At 47.2% G+C, this 18770-nt stretch overlaps 1 protein-coding gene across 1 annotated transcript; it reads right to left on the bottom strand.

Annotated features, from left to right (window-relative positions):
- Positions 1-10037: 10037 nt before the first annotated feature.
- On the bottom strand, positions 10038-18371 carry kazald3 (Kazal-type serine peptidase inhibitor domain 3). Its single transcript, XM_066644274.1, has 4 exons — positions 17837-18371; positions 11308-11468; positions 10241-10388; positions 10038-10123 (listed from the first exon to the last, which is right to left on the bottom strand). The coding sequence occupies exons 1-4, from the start codon at positions 18369-18371 to the stop codon at positions 10038-10040; spliced, it is 930 nt and encodes a 309-aa protein (XP_066500371.1).
- Positions 18372-18770: the final 399 nt, after the last annotated feature.

Below are 18770 nucleotides of genomic sequence, written 5' to 3'. Positions count from 1 at the left end.
TGATTTTGGAGCATGGGAGGAAACACAGACGCAAGGAGAACACACCACACTCCTCACAGACAGTCACCCGGAGGAAACCCACGCAGACACAGGGAGAACACACCACACTCCTCACAGACAGTCACCCGGAGGAAACCCACGCAGACACAGGGAGAACACACCACACTCCTCACAGACAGTCACCCGGAGGAAACCCACGCAGACACAGGGAGAACACACCACACTCCTCACAGTCACCCGGAGGAAACCCACGCAGACACAGAGAGAACACACCACACTCCTCACAGACAGTCACCCGGAGGAAACCCACGCAGACACAGAGAGAACACACCACACTCCTCACAGACAGTCACCCGGAGGAAACCCACGCAGACACAGAGAGAACACACCACACTCCTCACAGACAGTCACCTGGAGGAAACCCACGCAGACACAGAGAGAACACACCACACTCCTCACAGACAGTCACCCAGAGGAAACCCACGCAGACACAGAGAGAACACACCACACTCCTCACAGACAGTCACCTGGAGGAAACCCACGCAGACACAGAGAGAACACACCACACTCCTCACAGACAGTCACCCGGAGGAAACCCACGCAGACACAGAGAGAACACACCACACTCCTCACAGACAGTCACCCGGAGGAAACCCACGCAGACACAGGGAGAACACACAGAACAACTGAGTGCTGTGTGAACAGTGTCTGCAGGAGACTTCAGATCAAATTACGTAAAAATAATGTAAATGTGCACTTATTTGTCAAAATGTTGTTTAACACTGTACAATGTACAATGAGATGTGTCCTCCACATTTAACCCCTCAGTGGCAGTGAACACACACACACACACACACACACACACACACACACACACACACTAGTGTACTAGGGGCTGTGTCACATTAAGTCAAATAAAATCAGATTTGAGTGGTTTCAGCCTGATAATGTGAACACAGACTGGATCCTAGGCCTCTCTCTCTCTCAATCGTCCAACTCCAGCAGCACTGCTGTGTCTGATCCAGACACCACCACACGCTTCTGACGGAGTCCTCCAACATCAGCCCCCGCCCTCACTTCTGTTCCTTCCTGTTTGAAGTGTTCCACTCTGGAGCAGCTGCACATGAGCTGGCATCCCCAGCACTGAGAGTCAGCCAGAGGGGCGTAAAGACCAACAGCACCACTGTCAGATCCTCCATCAGACCCTGACACCATCAGATCCTCACAGCAATGTTCCAGCACGGGGTAAAGCCTCCCCAGTGGAGGAGACGGTTCAAGAGGAAAGGGGATCCTGTTGTTGCTGAATGTGCAGCTCTGGAGCCGAGTCTCTGCTGCGCCTCCGAGAAAAACGCTGGCCTCATACTTTGTGGTTCTCAGGAATTCCTGAAGAGCTCTTTCCTGCGCCGGAGCGCCGCTCTCCCTCGTCCTCATCCCGAATCCTCACTGACGGATATTATCTGTTATTCCAGAGAAGAAAGGAGCGTCTGCGCAGGCCGTTGGGTCTGGAACTGCTTTTCTTTATTTAAATCAGACGGCCGTTTGCCTCCGAGAAGCGGAAGGTATTTGCCAATGGTTTCCATGTGGCAGTTTTGGGGAAAATTTCGTGGCCAGATCCTCTCTTTAGTTTTTGTTTGGGATCCTATGGAATGCGTGGAATAAACAGAGCTCAGTTCCCTCTCTCACACAGGCCCTTCGCCTCCACTCAGATCCCAACAGTGCGCCCCACAGACACGTACACCCAGGGTCTCACCAGCTTTACTGACCCTTCCCAGATAACACACCCACCTGGGCACAAACGGGGGGCACCAGGGGGCGCCAGCAGAGATGAGGTTTATTTACACAGGAATTTAAAGCGTTTCTTTAAAGGTTAATTAATCATTAATCATTGTAATGTCCTCCTGAGTCTAGTGCCGTACACAGAGTCACTACTCTTCAGAAGGTACATTACACTTTATTTATGTTGAAATATGTATTAAATATCATAACTCTCCCTCTTTTACACTTCCTCCCTCCCTCTCTCTCTCTCTCTCACACACACACACACACACACACACACACACAAACACACACACACACAGAGAGAGCTCCTGTTTCATCTCCTAACTCACATAACTCCTCCATCGTTGAGCCGTGAGCCATAGTTTTCTCCACTCAATATTCTGAATCTCTCCCTGAAACTCTGACTCTAATTAGACTCTAATTCACAACCAATCAAAACTACACTGAGATGTTATAATAAATTATAATAAATAGTTTTTAATGAACATCAAACTAAACATTCATTCATTCATTGTCTGCTGCCCATATCCAGTTCAGAAACCCACGCAGACACAGAGAGAACACACCACACTCCTCACAGACAGTCACCCGGAGGAAACCCACGCAGACACAGAGAGAACACATCACACTCCTCACAGACAGTCACCCGGAGGAAACCCACGCAGACACAGGGAGAACACACCACACTCCTCACAGACAGTCACCCGGAGGAAACCCACGCAGACACAGGGAGAACACACCACACTCCTCACAGACGGTCACCCGGAGGAAACCCACGCAGACACAGAGAGAACACACCACACTCCTCACAGACAGTCACCCGGAGGAAACCCACACAGACACAGAGAGAACACACCACACTCCTCACAGACAGTCACCCAGAGGAAACCCACACAGACACAGGGAGAACACACCACACTCCTCACAGACAGTCACCCGGAGGAAACCCACACAGACAGAGGGAGAACACACCACACTCCTCACAGACGGTCACCCGGAGGAAACCCACGCAGACACAGAGAGAACACACCACACTCCTCACAGACAGTCACCCAGAGGAAACCCACACAGACACAGGGAGAACACACCACACTCCTCACAGACAGTCACCCGGAGGAAACCCACACAGACACAGGGAGAACACACCACACTCCTCACAGACAGTCACTCGGAGGAAACCCACGCAGAAACAGAGAGAACACACCACACTCCTCACAGACAGTCACCCGGAGGAAACCCACGCAGACACAGGGAGAACACACCACACTCCTCACAGACAGTCACCCGGAGGAAACCCACGCAGACACAGAGAGAACACATCACACTCCTCACAGACAGTCACCCGGAGGAAACCCACGCAGACACAAGGAGAACACATCACACTCCTCACAGACAGTCACCCGGAGGAAACCCACGCAGACACAGGGAGAACACACCACACTCCTCACAGACAGTCACCCGGAGGAAACCCACGCAGACACAGAGAGAACACATCACACTCCTCACAGACAGTCACCCGGAGGAAACCCACACAGACACAGGGAGAACACTAAATATTCATCTCCTTCCCAAAAACACACCACACTCCTCACAGACAGTCACCCGGAGGAAACCCACGCAGACACAGGGAGAACACACCACACTCCTCACAGACAGTCACCCGGAGGAAACCCACACAGACACAGGGAGAACACTAAATATTCATCTCCTTCCCAAAAACACACCACACTCCTCACAGACAGTCACCCGGAGGAAACCCACGCAGACACAGGGAGAACACACCACACTCCTCACAGACAGTCACCCGGAGGAAACCCACGCAGACACAGAGAGAACACACCACACTCCTCACAGACAGTCACCCGGAGGAAACCCACGCAGACACAGAGAGAACACACCACACTCCTCACAGACAGTCACCCGGAGGAAACCCACGCAGACACAGGGAGAACACACCACACTCCTCACAGACAGTCACCCGGAGGAAACCCACACAGACACAGGGAGAACACTAAATATTCATCTCCTTCCCAAAAACACACCACACTCCTCACAGACAGTCACCCGGAGGAAACCCACGCAGACACAGGGAGAACACATCACACTCCTCACAGACAGTCACCCGGAGGAAACCCACGCAGACACAAGGAGAACACATCACACTCCTCACAGACAGTCACCCGGAGGAAACCCACGCAGACACAGGGAGAACACACCACACTCCTCACAGACAGTCACCCGGAGGAAACCCACGCAGACACAGAGAGAACACATCACACTCCTCACAGACAGTCACCCGGAGGAAACCCACACAGACACAGGGAGAACACTAAATATTCATCTCCTTCCCAAAAATACAAGGAAATACCAGAATTTGAACTTCTTTGCTGTGACTACAATCAATAAACACCACTAAATATAAATATAATTCCATTGTGTGGATCTTACATTGATTCTTTTATTTACTTTTAAAATGGATATTTATGATTAATAGCTTTGGTCTTAAGAAAGGAAAAATTGTTTGATTAACCCTTTAATGTTTAGATCGACAGCCCTGGTTATGCCCATTGTGGACTCACACATACCCCCTTCCCGGTGGCCCAGTGGGTTCTAGGTCACGTTCTCCTGATGTCCTCCAAACCCACATCCAGTTCAGAGTCCTCTGTGTCCAGCATGGGCTGTTTGTTTAGGCTCCTGTGTGAAGGTGAACTGAGCTCCAGTCCTGGCCCCCCACTGTCTCGCAGGTCTCCTTTCTGCCAGTGATGTGTTTTCATTGTGCAGGAGGTTCATGGGAGCAGGGGGGTGGGGGGGAGTGGGGGGGCTCCAGCCTCCGGGCTCTCACACAGAAGTCTAATTATTTCTCCGGATTTTCCATTCAAGCGCAAAGGAAACTGTACAGGAGTGAACGGATTCCACGGGAGTGAGTGAAACACGAGTGCTTTTCTATTGTATGGTCTCTACTCTACTGGACTGGTCTCCTCTGGTCTCTACTCTCTGATTGGGCCCTGGTTGGTTTTTCTTTCCCCACAGCTCCCCCATGAAATGTATCAGTGTCGTCTCTAACCCCGTCTCTAAGGGGAACAGTGGTCTTTGGAAACCACAACAACGGCGGCGGTAACGTTAAGCGGTGTTTACTCATGGTGTATCGGCGTGTTGTTGTTGTCTGGGACTGAACACAGCTCCGTCATCAGTTCAGACAGATCAGTAGAGTTTGTTCCTTCCTTGTTGCAGCGTCCAGCTCTCGCTGGATTCTTTCGTCGGCCACCGATCCAAGGAGCGTTTGAACCTCTTCAAAAGACCACGGCGTCATTTTACGAGCTGCCGTCGTGAGTCGGATAAAAACAAACGTGATCTCTGCTGCAGCTGGAGATTTTACAGATGGAGAGTTGGTGCTGGTCGTCTGCGTTGCGTGGCGTAGAGTGACGACTCAGCGCTCTGCAAGGTTTACATGCCACGGTTTAGTCCCTACTCAACTCGGCAGACAAATGAAAGGACCCGAGGACGTATACTCTTTTATTTAGTCTAGGATCACAAATGTGGCCTTGGTCAGATGTACACCGTTACAGATCTATTACAATAACACAGACTCTGTACTGAAGTCCTGACACTGTTGTAATAACAAACTACCTGAACCAGAAAGAACACACACACGGACTGAGAGCTTTAATGCCTCATCTGTTTAAATTACACAATTGTTTTTTAGTTAAAGGAGATATCAACGATTGTGGGGAACCGCAGTTCTCTCTGATTTGTTTACGTTCAGAAACTCCTCATCTTTTAAGGTGGAGCGGTGTGTGTGAGTAAGAAGCGACTGTATCTTTTAAGGTGGAGCGGTGTGTGTGAGTAAGAAGCCACTGTATCTTTTAAGGTGGAGCGGTGTGTGTGAGTAAGAAGCGACTGTATCTTTTAAGGTGGAGCGGTGTGTGTGAGTAAGAAGCGACTGTATCTTTTAAGGTGGAGCGGTGTGTGTGAGTAAGAAGCGACTGTATCTTTTAAGGTGGAGCGGTGTGTGTGAGTAAGAAGCCACTGTATCTTTTAAGGTGGAGCGGTGTGTGTGAGTAAGAAGCCACTGTATCTTTTAAGGTGGAGCGGTGTGTGTGAGTAAGAAGCCACTGTATCTTTTAAGGTGGAGCGGTGTGTGTGAGTAAGAAGTGGCTGTATCTTTTAATGTGGAGCGGTGTGTGTGAGTAAGAAGTGGCTGTATCTTTTAAGGTGGAGCGGTGTGTGTGAGTAAGAAGCCACTGTATCTTTTAAGGTGGAGCGGTGTGTGTGAGTAAGAAGCCACTGTATCTTTTAAGGTGGAGCGGTGTGTGTGAGTAAGAAGCGACTGTATCTTTTAAGGTGGAGCGGTGTGTGTGAGTAAGAAGCCACTGTATCTTTTAAGGTGGAGCGGTGTGTGTGAGTAAGAAGCCACTGTATCTTTTAAGGTGGAGCGGTGTGTGTGAGTAAGAAGTGGCTGTATCTTTTAAGGTGGAGCGGTGTGTGTGAGTAAGAAGCGACTGTATCTTTTAAGGTGGAGCGGTGTGTGTGAGTAAGAAGCGACTGTATCTTTTAAGGTGGAGCGGTGTGTGTGAGTAAGAAGCGACTGTATCTTGTTGGTGTCTGAAGTGTAAGTCTGTATGTTTTTATTCATTTTACGTGGCCATTACCGCCTCCTACTGCAGGAAAAGAAATGTGAGTGACACACAAAAGGACCAATCACAAGTCTGCTATTTTGGCCTGACGTGTAGAAGGAGGCAATTGACTTTGGACCAATACCAGAGCCAGGAAAAACCGATACACAGAAGGGCTTATACACGAACGTACGAGGAGCCAATCAGAATGCACCTGGTAGAATCCTGACAGTGAGTCCACATTAATGCATTATATATCTCCTGAATTTGGACATATTTCCATCTTAAGTAGCTTTAACAGCAAAAATAAGAACCCTTTAATTGAGAAACATGTTCTCTGAGTGTCCAGGATTCTATGTAGAACCATTTTCTTAACCGAAGGACACTTGTAGAACCATTGTATGAGGGTTCTTTCTGAGAGTGGATAGAACCACATCCACCACATTCTCCATGAATCTGAAGAACCATTTCACCATGTGTCTAGTTCTACACTTAGAAGAACCACCACCTTTACTGAGGAACTCTTGGAGAACCCTCTGTTAAAGCGCGTACGTGTCCACAGACTCGGAGAGCGGTCATCAGAGCGGTCAATTAAAGAGAGGCAGAAATGACAGGGAGGAAATGACAGGCTGCTGTTCGTCTGTGATGTGTTTATTAAAGGAGACGAGGGTCTGCACCTTGGAGGCACATGAAAAGAAGACGAGGGTGTGTGTGTGTGTGTGTGTGTGTGTGTGTGTGTGTGTGTTGAGGTCCCCAGACACAAAGATCCTAAAGAAAAACAGCTGTGGATGTCTGGACTTCACTGTGCCCCACAACATCAGCCATAACACACCCTGAGGGAGGGATCGCGTGGAAAAACGCACACTCACAGAGAGGGATATGAAGGGACTTGGCGCCCCCAGGAATTTCTGTAAACAGACTTTGGAAAGAGCTGAAGGCAGGGACACGAGGACGGTCCACTGCGGTGCGTGTGCCGTGACAAACAACCACAGATGAGTAATCAGGACCCTGAAGGAAGGAAGAGTGGGAGGGCAGTAGGGGGTGGTATAGGCCCCATGTCCCACACCCAGAGAGATGCTTTAAATCACACACACTGCGTCTATGGGTCGTTTACGCTGTTGCTTTAATCTAATGTTGAGGGTTTCGTTTTTATGATGGGCACACAGATTATAACAGAGCAGTTCTAAATAAATATGAGTTTGTCTGGTTCTCCACAAGGAGCCAGGTAAAGTCCAGGTAAAGCCTGTTCTGTTACCTGTGCATGTGTGAAAAGGGCTAGAGTGAATTACACTCTGCAACTGTAGGGGGAGCCCGGGAGCAAATATATTAAATACACCTAGTGTCTCTTTAAAGGTGATTCAAGCTTTTAGTCCTTCTTTTTATAAAATTCAGAGAAATATTCCTCGCTGTTTGCTGCTCTCCACTCTGTTTCCGCTGGTAAAAGCTCCAGTGTTTGTACACAGCCCTGGCTCTGTACATGGGAAACAAGTTAATGTCTCGGTCTGAGCTGGCTCAGGTCTCTTGCTCTCTCTGGAGGCGTTTGGATGGTGGAAAAGCATAGACAGAGATGAGGGTGTTGCTCTATTCCTGCTCCATAGGGGGGTAACACTGACTTATTTTTGCTGTTACAGTTACATTACTTAAGGTGGAACTGACTCTAAATTCAGGAGAGCGCTAACTGCATGAAAGTAAACACAGAGGGAAAGTGCTACAAAACTAAACAGCTCGAGTTACACATGAGTTTCTGTGGGAATTCAAACAGTGAATAAACACTTACAGACAATTTACACTTCAGACACCAACAAGATACAGTCGCTTCTTACTCACACACACCGCTCCACCTTAAAAGATACAGCCGCTTCTTACTCACACACAGCGCTCCACCTTAAAAAATACAGTCACTTCTTACTCACACACAGCGCTCCACCTTAAAAAATACAGTGGCTTCTTACTCACACACACTGCTCCACCTTAAAAGATACAGTGGCTTCTTACTCACACACACCGCTCCACCTTAAAAAATACAGTCGCTTCTTACTCACACACACCGCTCCACCTTAAAAGATACAGTGGCTTCTTACTCACACACACCGCTCCACCTTAAAAAATACAGTCGCTTCTTACTCACACACACCGCTCCACCTTAAAAGATACAGTCGCTTCTTACTCACACGCACCGTTCCACCTTAAAAGATACAGCCACCCCCCCCCCCACACACACACACCCCCAAGTTAACCGCAAACACCTCCCTGTTCGAGTAGCTCCTGTGTAAAACTAAATCTGTGTCTTGTGAAAAACACTTGAGGCCTCAGTTTGTCTCAAACAGCTCAAATAAAACACTGTAACATTCTCAACACGGTCTCTGCTGCAGGATATCAGACGGTGTAGCGTAGTGGACACCCCCACCATCCCTCCACGCAACAGACAGGGTTCCAGTCCCAGCTCAGGCAGAAAAACAAGTCTGTCTGTGAGCGTCACTGGGGAAGAGTCCTCACTCTCAGCCTGTGTTTGTAGAAAAAAATGGACAAACCGAGCAAAATGTCCCACGAACGGAGATGCTTTCCCTCCTCCGCTGGCTCCGAGTTCTCCTCAGAGGCCAGCGGTGGTTTTCCTGGAGTTGGTCACAAGGGGAAACTGAAACAAAGAGACATTTGTCCTCAGTGGTTTCTCAACAAAGCTTTGAGCTGCAGCAGGGAGTCCCTCCCCAACAAAGACCCACCCCCACCTCCCAAATCCAACCCCAACGATTCCAGCTCCAGTGTAGGAGCTTCTCTGAAAAAAATAACCCCCAAATGATCCCCGATCCAGTCCCAACTGTGTCTCAATGGCCCCCAAACCCCCCACCCCCCACCAAAAAAATAACACCCCCCCCCACCCCCCTCCTGAAATCTTCCCTGCCAAAAAAGAACAACAACAACCCCAACAGGCCTCTCGCCCTAAGAATGATTCCAAACACAAGCCCAAACGAGCGCCTTTAACCCCCCCCCGATGAAGCTGTGGGTCTTCTGTCTTCCGATGTCCTGAGTGTGAGGTTCCTCTAGATGTGAAGGTCTCAGCAGATGTTTCCACAAACACAGGCTCCTGCCCGTTACCTTTAAGAGCGTTGTGTTTACTTCTCCTGGATATAGTTGTCGTTTTGGGTGAGGGAGGGGGTGAAGGGGTGAGGGAGGGGGTGTAGTGGTTTGGGAGATGGTGAAGGGGTGAGGGAGGGGGTGTAGTGGTGAGGGGGGGTGTATGGGTGGGGGAGGGGGTGTAGTGGTGAGGGAGGGGGTGTAGTGGTGGGGGAGGGGGAGTAGTGGTGAGGGAGGGGATGTAGGTGTGAGGGAGGAAATGTAGGGTTGAGGGAGGGGTGAATGAGTGAGGGGGGGGGTTAGTGGTGAGGGAGGGGGTGTACGGGTGTGGGAGGGGATGAGGGAGGTGGTGAAGGGGTGAGGGAGGGTGTGAGGGAGGGGATGTAGGGGTGTGGGAGGGGGTGAAGGGGTGAGGGAGGGTGAGAGGGAGGGGATGTAGGGGTGTGGGAGGGGGAGAGGGTGAGGGAGGGGTGAAGGAGTGAGGGAGGGGGTTTAGTGGTGAGTGAGGGGGAGAGGGAGGGCATGAGGAAGGGGATGTAGGGGTGAAAGGGTGTGGTTGGGGGTCTCGGAGGGTCAGTAATAATCTCCATCGTCAAACGTCATCTGATCGTACCCCGTCAGCCCTTTGACGGTCTCCTCCATGTACACAGTCATCTCATCTGCACAGAGCACCACCAGGAGACACATTATTAACATGATTACATTATTCATTCATTCATTCATCCCCCTCCTGAAGCCATGAGATGTGAGACAGCTGCTCGCTCTGCGCTCTTTACCTGGAGGCAGGATTCCCAGCACCGCGGATGCGGAGACGTTCCCCAGGTCGTTCCTGGCCACACATCGGTACGTCCCTGAGTCCAGACGTCCCGCCTCTTCAATCTGCAGCCAACTGGACAACTCGTACTTCTGAGGACCTCCTCGGGTCTAGGGGACAGGGAGAGAGAAAGACAGATAGTGAGACAGACAGAGAGAGACAGATCGACAGGTAGAGAGGGAGACATTATGTAGTGGGCATCTGATCACATATGAATGGATGAGTTATTATTAGTAGTTGTAGAAGTAGTCTTAGTCGTAGCTGTAGGAGCCTTAGTCTTAGTTGTAGTAGTAGCAACAGTAGCATGAGCCTTAGTCTTAGTCATAGTAGTAGTCTTAGTCGTAGTGGTACTAGTTTTAGTCTTATTCATTGCAGTATGAGTCTTAGTCATAGTAGTGATAGTCTTAGTCGTAGTAGTAGTCTTAGTATTATTATTAGTAGTAGTAGTCTTAGAAGTAGTAGTAGTAGTAGTAGTCTTAGACGTAGTAGTAGTAATAGCAGTAGTCTTAGTCACAGTAGTGGTAGTCTTAGTAGTATTCTTAGTAGTAGTAGTCTTAGTAGTAGTAGTAGCAGTAGTCTTAGTCGTAGTAGTAGTCTTAGTCATAGTAGTGGTAGTCTTAGTAGTAGTAGTAGTAGCAGTAGTCTTAGTCGTAGTAGTAGTCTTAGTCATAGTAGTAGTCTTAGTAGTAGTAGTAGTAGTCTTAGACGTAGTAGTAGTAGTAGCAGTAGTCTTAGTCGTAGTAGTAGTCTTAGTCATAGTAGTAGTAGTAGTCTTAGATGTAGTAGTGGTAGTAGCAGTAGTCTTAGTCGTAGTAGTAGTCTTAGTAGTAGTCTTAGACGTAGTAGTAGTCTTAGTCATAGTAGTAGTAGTAGTAGTCTTAGACGTAGTAGTAGTCTTAGTCATAGTAGTAGTAGTAGTAGTCTTAGACGTAGTAGTAGTCTTAGTCTTAGTTGTAGGAGTAGTAGTAGTAGTCTTAGTCTTAATCATAGTTAAAGTAGTTTTAGTGTCTGGACGTATGTCCTCTTCACCTGCACAGAGACGTGTGGGTCATCTCCAGGTAAAATTACATCCTTCCCATCCTTCTTCCACTCCACCAGAGCCATGGGGAACGCAAACACCTCACACAGGAACACCACACTGCTCCCGGTCTCATTCACCACGCTCCGCGGAGGAACCTTAATTACCGGCACTTACAGCGAGACAGACAGACAGGGAGACAGACAGAGACAGAGACAGGGAGAGAGAGAGAGAGATCAGACAAGGCTCATGTTCAGGAGTCATTTCCTCTGAGTGTATGTCTGACTCCTGCAGCTGCTCCGAGCTCATAAATCTCCTCCTGAGATCCAGCAGGAAAATTACAGACTCCGGGAACGCCGACATTCCCGAGAAGAGGCATTTAAATGTTAGAGGAGAAAAACATTCCGGACTGGGAGCAGAGAGTTAAAGAGTAGAAAAGAAAACACAAGTAAAAAAGGAGAGAAAATCTGGATTAATCCTTTAACACCTAGTCCTCCTTAAATCTGCCCTGGTTCTTTTACACAGCACCATCCCAAAAACACTTCCAGAACCCGGATAAAGCTCCTAAGGACCCACACGGACAGTGACATGTCCAGAAAGATCCCAGAGAGCATGAAGCAGAACCAAGACTCAAACAGAAAAACTTATCAAGTGTCAGGCCAAAGAACAGGGGCCTGAAACACATCCCAGAGAGCGACTTGGATCCGAGAGGATGAGTGAGTGTGGAACCTCGGCCAGAGGGAGATCTGGAGAACCGCTCAGTGAGTGGAACACAGTCTGGAACTGTTAAATCTGGAGCTTGGGAGAAGTGCAGGGCAGGCAGACGGCAGACAGGACCACGGCTAGAGCTAAAACAGGGAACTGGAATGACTTCATCTCAGCCGCTGACCGCAGACCCGGGCAGTGATCCGACTTAAACCTGGGTTCCCCTTCGGTTTAATCACAGCCACTCACCCCACATTAGCTAGAACCCACAAAGTCACACTTCAACACGCTCATAGAACACTCGTTTTTAAGAGAGACCTTATAAAATGACATCATATATGGGATTTAACATCTGTACAGTTCACACTCAGATTAACTCTGCTCACTCTCAGATTACACTCCTCACTCTCAGATTAACATTCCTCACACTGAGATTACCCTACTCCTACTCAGATTAACACTCCTCACTCTCAGATTAACATTCCTCACTCTCAGATTACACTGTTCATGCTCACATTAACACTCCTCACACTCAGATTAAATTCCTCATGCTCACATTAACACTCCTCACTCTCGGATTACACCCTTCACACTCACATTAACACTCTTCACAGACAGATTACACTCCTCATGCTCAGATTAACATTCTTCACTCTCAGATTAAACACACCTCACTCTCAGATGACACCCTTCACACTCACATTAACACTCCTCACAGACAGATTACACTCCTCATGCACAGATTAACACTCCTCGCTCTCAGATTAACATTCCTCACTCTCAGATTACACTGTTCATGCTCACATTAACACTCCTCACACTCAGATTAAATTCCTCATGCTCACATTAACACTCCTCACTCTCAGATGACACCCTTCACACTCACATTAACACTCCTCACAGACAGATTACACTCCTCATGCTCAGATTAACATTCCTCACTCTCAGATTACACCCTTTATGCTCACATTAACACTGCTCACACTCAGATTACACTCCTCACTCTCAGATTACACCCTTTATGCTCACATTAACACTGCTCACACTCAGATTACACTCCTCACACTCAGATTACATTCCTCATGCTCACATTAACACTCCTCACAATCAGATTACACTCCTCACTCTCAGATTAAACACACCTCACTCTCAGATTACACCCTTCACACTCACATTAACACTCCTCACACTCAGATTACACTCCTCAATCTCAGATTAACACTCCTCACTCTCAGATTACACCCTTCACACTCAGATTAACACTCCTCACTCTCAGATTACACCCTTCACACTCACATTAACACTCCTCACACTCAGATTAACACTCCTCACTCTCAGATTACACCCTTCATGCTCACATTAACACTCCTCACACTCAGATTACACACCTCACACTCACATTAACACTCCTCACTCTCCAATTAACACTCCTCACTCTCAGATTACACCCTTCATGCTCACATTAACATTCCTGACACTCAGATTACACTCCTCCCGCTCAGATTAAGACTCCTCATGCACAGATTAACACTCCTCACTCTCAGATTAACATTCCTCACTCTCAGATTACACTGTTCATGCTCACATTAACACTCCTCACACTCAGATTAAATTCCTCATGCTCACATTAACACTCCTCACTCTCGGATTACACCCTTCACACTCACATTAACACTCTTCACAGACAGATTACACTCCTCATGCTCAGATTAACATTCTTCACTCTCAGATTAAACACACCTCACTCTCAGATGACACCCTTCACACTCACATTAACACTCCTCACAGACAGATTACACTCCTCATGCTCAGATTAACATTCCTCACTCTCAGATTACACCCTTTATGCTCACATTAACACTGCTCACACTCAGATTACACTCCTCACACTCAGATTACATTCCTCATGCTCACATTAACACTCCTCACACTCAGATTACACTCCTCAATCTCACATTAACACTCCTCACTCTCAGATGACACCCTTCACACTCACATTAACACTCCTCACAGACAGATTACACTCCTCATGCTCAGATTAACATTCCTCACTCTCAGATTACACCCTTTATGCTCACATTAACACTGCTCACACTCAGATTACACTCCTCACACTCAGATTACATTCCTCATGCTCACATTAACACTCCTCACAATCAGATTACACTCCTCACTCTCAGATTAAACACACCTCACTCTCAGATTACACCCTTCACACTCACATTAACACTCCTCACACTCAGATTACACTCCTCAATCTCAGATTAACACTCCTCACTCTCAGATTACACCCTTCACACTCAGATTAACACTCCTCACTCTCAGATTACACCCTTCACACTCACATTAACACTCCTCACACTCAGATTAACACTCCTCACTCTCAGATTACACCCTTCATGCTCACATTAACACTCCTCACTCTCAGATTACACACCTCACACTCACATTAACACTCCTCACTCTCCGATTAACACTCCTCACTCTCAGATTACACCCTTCACGCTCACATTAACATTCCTGACACTCAGATTACACTCCTCCCGCTCAGATTAAGACTCCTCATGCACAGATTAACACCCCTCACTCTCAGATTAACATTCCTCACTCTCAGATTACACTGTTCATGCTCACATTAACACTCCTCACACTCAGATTAAATTCCTCATGCTCACATTAACACTCCTCACTCTCGGATTACACCCTTCACACTCACATTAACACTCTTCACAGACAGATTACACTCCTCATGCTCAGATTAACATTCTTCACTCTCAGATTAAACACACCTCACTCTCAGATGACACCCTTCACACTCACATTAACACTTCTCACAGACAGATTACACTCCTCATGCTCAGATTAACATTCCTCACTCTCAGATTACACCCTTTATGCTCACATTAACACTGCTCACACTCAGATTACACTCCTCACACTCAGATTACATTCCTCATGCTCACATTAACACTCCTCACACTCAGATTACACTCCTCAATCTCAGATTAACACTCCTCAATCTCAGATTACACCCTTCACACTCACATTAACACTCCTCACACTCAGATTAACACTCCTCACTCTCAGATTAACACTCCTCACTCTCAGATTACACCCTTCACACTCACATTAACACTCCTCACACTCAGATTACACCCTTCACACTCACATTAACACTCCTCACACTCAGATTAACACTCCTCACTCTCAGACTAATACTCCTCAGTCTCAGATTAACTCTCCTCACTCTCAGATTAACACTCCTCACTCTCAGATTAACACTCCTCACTCTCAGATTACACCCTTCATGCTCACATTAACACTCCTCACACTCAGATTAACACTCCTCACCCTCCGATTAACACTCTCAGATTACACACTTCATGCACAGATTAACACTCCTCACTCTCAGATTACACCCTTCACGCTCACATTAACATTCCTGACACTCAGATTACACTCCTCCCGCTCAGATTAAGACTCCTCATGCACAGATTAACACTCCTCACTCACAGATTAACACTCCTCATGCTCAGATTACACACTTCATGCTCAGATTAACAATCCTCACTTTCAGACTAATACACCTCACTCTCAGATTACACTGCTCCCACTCAGATTAACACTCCTCACACTCAGATTACACCCTTCACGCTCACATTAACAATCCTCACACTCAGATTACACTCCTCACTCTCAGATTAACACTCCTCACTCTCAGATTAACACTCCTCACTCTCAGATTACACTCCTCACTCTCAGATTAACACTCCTCACTCTCAGATTAACACTTCTCACTCTCAGATTAACACTCCTCACTCTCAGACTAATACACCTCACTCTCAGATTAACATTCCTCACACTCAGATTACACTCCTCACTCTATTACAGACTTCACACTCCAATTAACACTCCTCACACTCAGATTACACATTTCACGCTCATATTTACACTGCTCACTCTCAGATTAACACTCCTCAAACTCAGATTACACCCTTCACACTCACATTAACACTCCTCACACTCAGATTACACTCCTCACTCATATTACACACTTCACACTCCAATTAACACTCCTCACACTCAGATTACACATTTCACGCTCATATTTACACTGCTCAAACTCAGATTAACACTCCTCACACTCAGATTAACACTCCTCACACTCAGATTACACACTTCATGCACAGATTAACACTCCTCACTCTCAGATTACACCCTTCACACTCACATTAACACTCCTCACTCTCAGATTAACACTCCTCACTCTCAGATTACACCCTTCACGCTCACATTAACATTCCTGACACTCAGATTACACTCCTCCCGCTCAGATTAAGACTCCTCATGCACAGATTAACACTCCTCACAGACAGACTACACTCCTCATGCTCAGATTACACACTTCATGCTCATATTTACACTGCTCACTCTCAGATTAACACTCCTCAATCTGAGATTAACACTCCTCAAACTCAGATTAACACTCCTCAAACTCAGATTAACACTCCTCAAACTCAGATTAACACTCCTCACACTCAGATTAACATTCCTCACACTCAGATTACACTACTCTCGCTCAGATTAACACTCCTCACTCACCGATTAACACTCCTCACTCACTGATTACACACTTCACGCTCAGATTAACACTCCTCACTCTCAGACTAATACTCCTCAGTCTCAGATTAACTCTCCTCACTCTCAGATTGACACTCCTCCTGCACAAATTAACACTCCTCACACTCAGATTAACACTCCTCACGCTCAGATTACACATTTCACACTCAGATTACACACTTCACGCTCAGAATAACACTCATCACTCTCAAATTAACAATCCTTACACTCAGATTGACACTACTCACACTCAGATTGACATTCCTCATGCTCAGATTACACACTTAACGCTCAGATTACACACTTCACGCTCAGATTAACACTCCTCATGCTCAAATTAACACTCCTCAGTCTCAAATTAACACACCTCACACTCAGATAAACACACCTCACTCTCAGACAAAACACTCAGAATAACTCTGCTCAGATTACACACCTCACTCTCAGATTAACATTCCTCACTCTCATTTTACAAACTTCACACTCCGATTAACACTCCTCACACTCAGATTACACATTTCATGCTCATGTTTACACTGCTCACTCTCAGATTAACACTCCTCAAACTCAGATTAACACTCCTTACACTCAGATTACACTCCTCACACTCAGATTAACACTCCTCACACTCAGATTAACACTACTCTCGCTCAGATTAACACTCCTTACTCACCAATTAACACTTCTCACTCACAGATTACACACTTCACGCTAAGATTAACACTCCTCACTCTCAGACTAATTCTCCTCAGTCTCAGATTAACTCTCCTCACTCTCAGATTGACACTCCTCCCGCTCAGATTAACAGTCCTCATACACAAATGAACACTCCTCACACTCAGATTGACACTCCTCACACTCAGATTACACATTTCACGCTCAGATTACACACTTCATGCTCAGAATAACACTCCTCCTGCACAAATTAACACTCCTCACACTCAGATAAACATACCTCACTCTCAGATAAACACACCTCACTCTCAAATAAACACTCAGATTAACTCTGCTCAGATTACACACCTCACACTCAGATTAACTGCCTTCACACTCAGATTAACTCTGCTCAGATTACACTCCTCACGCTCAGATTAACACTGCTTACACTCTGATTAGCACAATTTGCTCTGATGAATTTCACTTAGTGTTACAATGAAGCAAAACCTTGTATCTCCCAGATAAAAAAAGAGAGAGGAGTTAATGGTAATCCCTCACCTGTCCGGCACGGCCCTGCGCTGCCATTGAGTCCGGGACTCAAGAACGCTGCCTCCTTCAGTTTACAGAGGTTCATGTACGTCTTCCCATCAGATCCACACAGAGGTTCCTGAGACACACAAACACACTGGGCTTCAGGGACAGCCCCGTCCTCGTCCCCATCCCCGTCCCCGTCCACGTCCTGGTTTCTGTCCGCGGCAAAATCCAGCTTACACTCCAGATCTTCTCCACATACTCCGTAGAGGATGTTCCTGTCTCCCAGGTCACATGACTGTCCCTCCAGGTTCCCACATTCCAGACAGCAACCGCAGCCGTCCCTCACCAGTCCGGCCCTACAGCCCCGCGTCTCGGGACACAGCTCCGGCACACACTCCTCGCACTCCGTCCCATTCCTGTAATCCCCAGCATCCACGTCCTTGTAGTAGTCGAAGGACAGAGCCAGGTCCTCGTCCATGTCCTCGTAGGTGTAGTGAGGAAGAGCATAAGCCAGTCCAGCACTCAGGAGAAGAGACCAAACAAGACAAGGCCAAGACATCGTCTACTTTCTGGGTCTCTATCTTTGGTTGAATCCGTAAACTGAACAAAGCGCCGGGTTAGAGACGGATCAGGAGCGTCATCTCTGGACTGACAGCTTCCAGAGAAGTTCCAAAGTGTCCAGCAACTTTCTTTGGACCTTTTTTTGGGGGGAGGGGGATTTCTAAACAAACCAGAACAGAAATCTCTCTTTTGATTGATGACAAATTATCACCAGAAGAATTCCAGGAGTGGAGAGAAAGAGGAGAAGAGGAGAAAAAGAGATCAATTACTGACTCAGAAAAATGTCCAGAATCTCCTCTCTGCCCAAAACGAGGAACGCTAACCCGTTTTCATTTGGATTTATGCACTTTCCAAAAGCAGAGAAGAAGTTTACACCGTGGACGGCTTAAGGTCTTAT

Source organism: Hoplias malabaricus, chromosome 14 (genome assembly GCF_029633855.1).
Source record: "Hoplias malabaricus isolate fHopMal1 chromosome 14, fHopMal1.hap1, whole genome shotgun sequence".
Classification (NCBI taxonomy): domain Eukaryota; kingdom Metazoa; phylum Chordata; class Actinopteri; order Characiformes; family Erythrinidae; genus Hoplias; species Hoplias malabaricus.
The sequence above is the reverse complement of the archived record's forward strand: the minus strand, read 5'-3'. Positions and strand labels throughout refer to the sequence as shown.

Coding starts and splice junctions, on each gene's coding strand:
- kazald3 (XM_066644274.1), bottom strand. CDS start 18,371: ATGTCTTGGCCTTGTCTTGTTTGGTCTCTTCTCCTGAGTGCTGGACTG. Junction 10,389..11,307: donor ACCCACACGTCTCTGTGCAG/GTGAAGAGGACA, acceptor CCTGTCCCCTAG/ACCCGAGGAGGTCCTCAGAA. Junction 10,124..10,240: donor GCTGGGAATCCTGCCTCCAG/GTAAAGAGCGCA, acceptor TGCTCTGTGCAG/ATGAGATGACTGTGTACATG.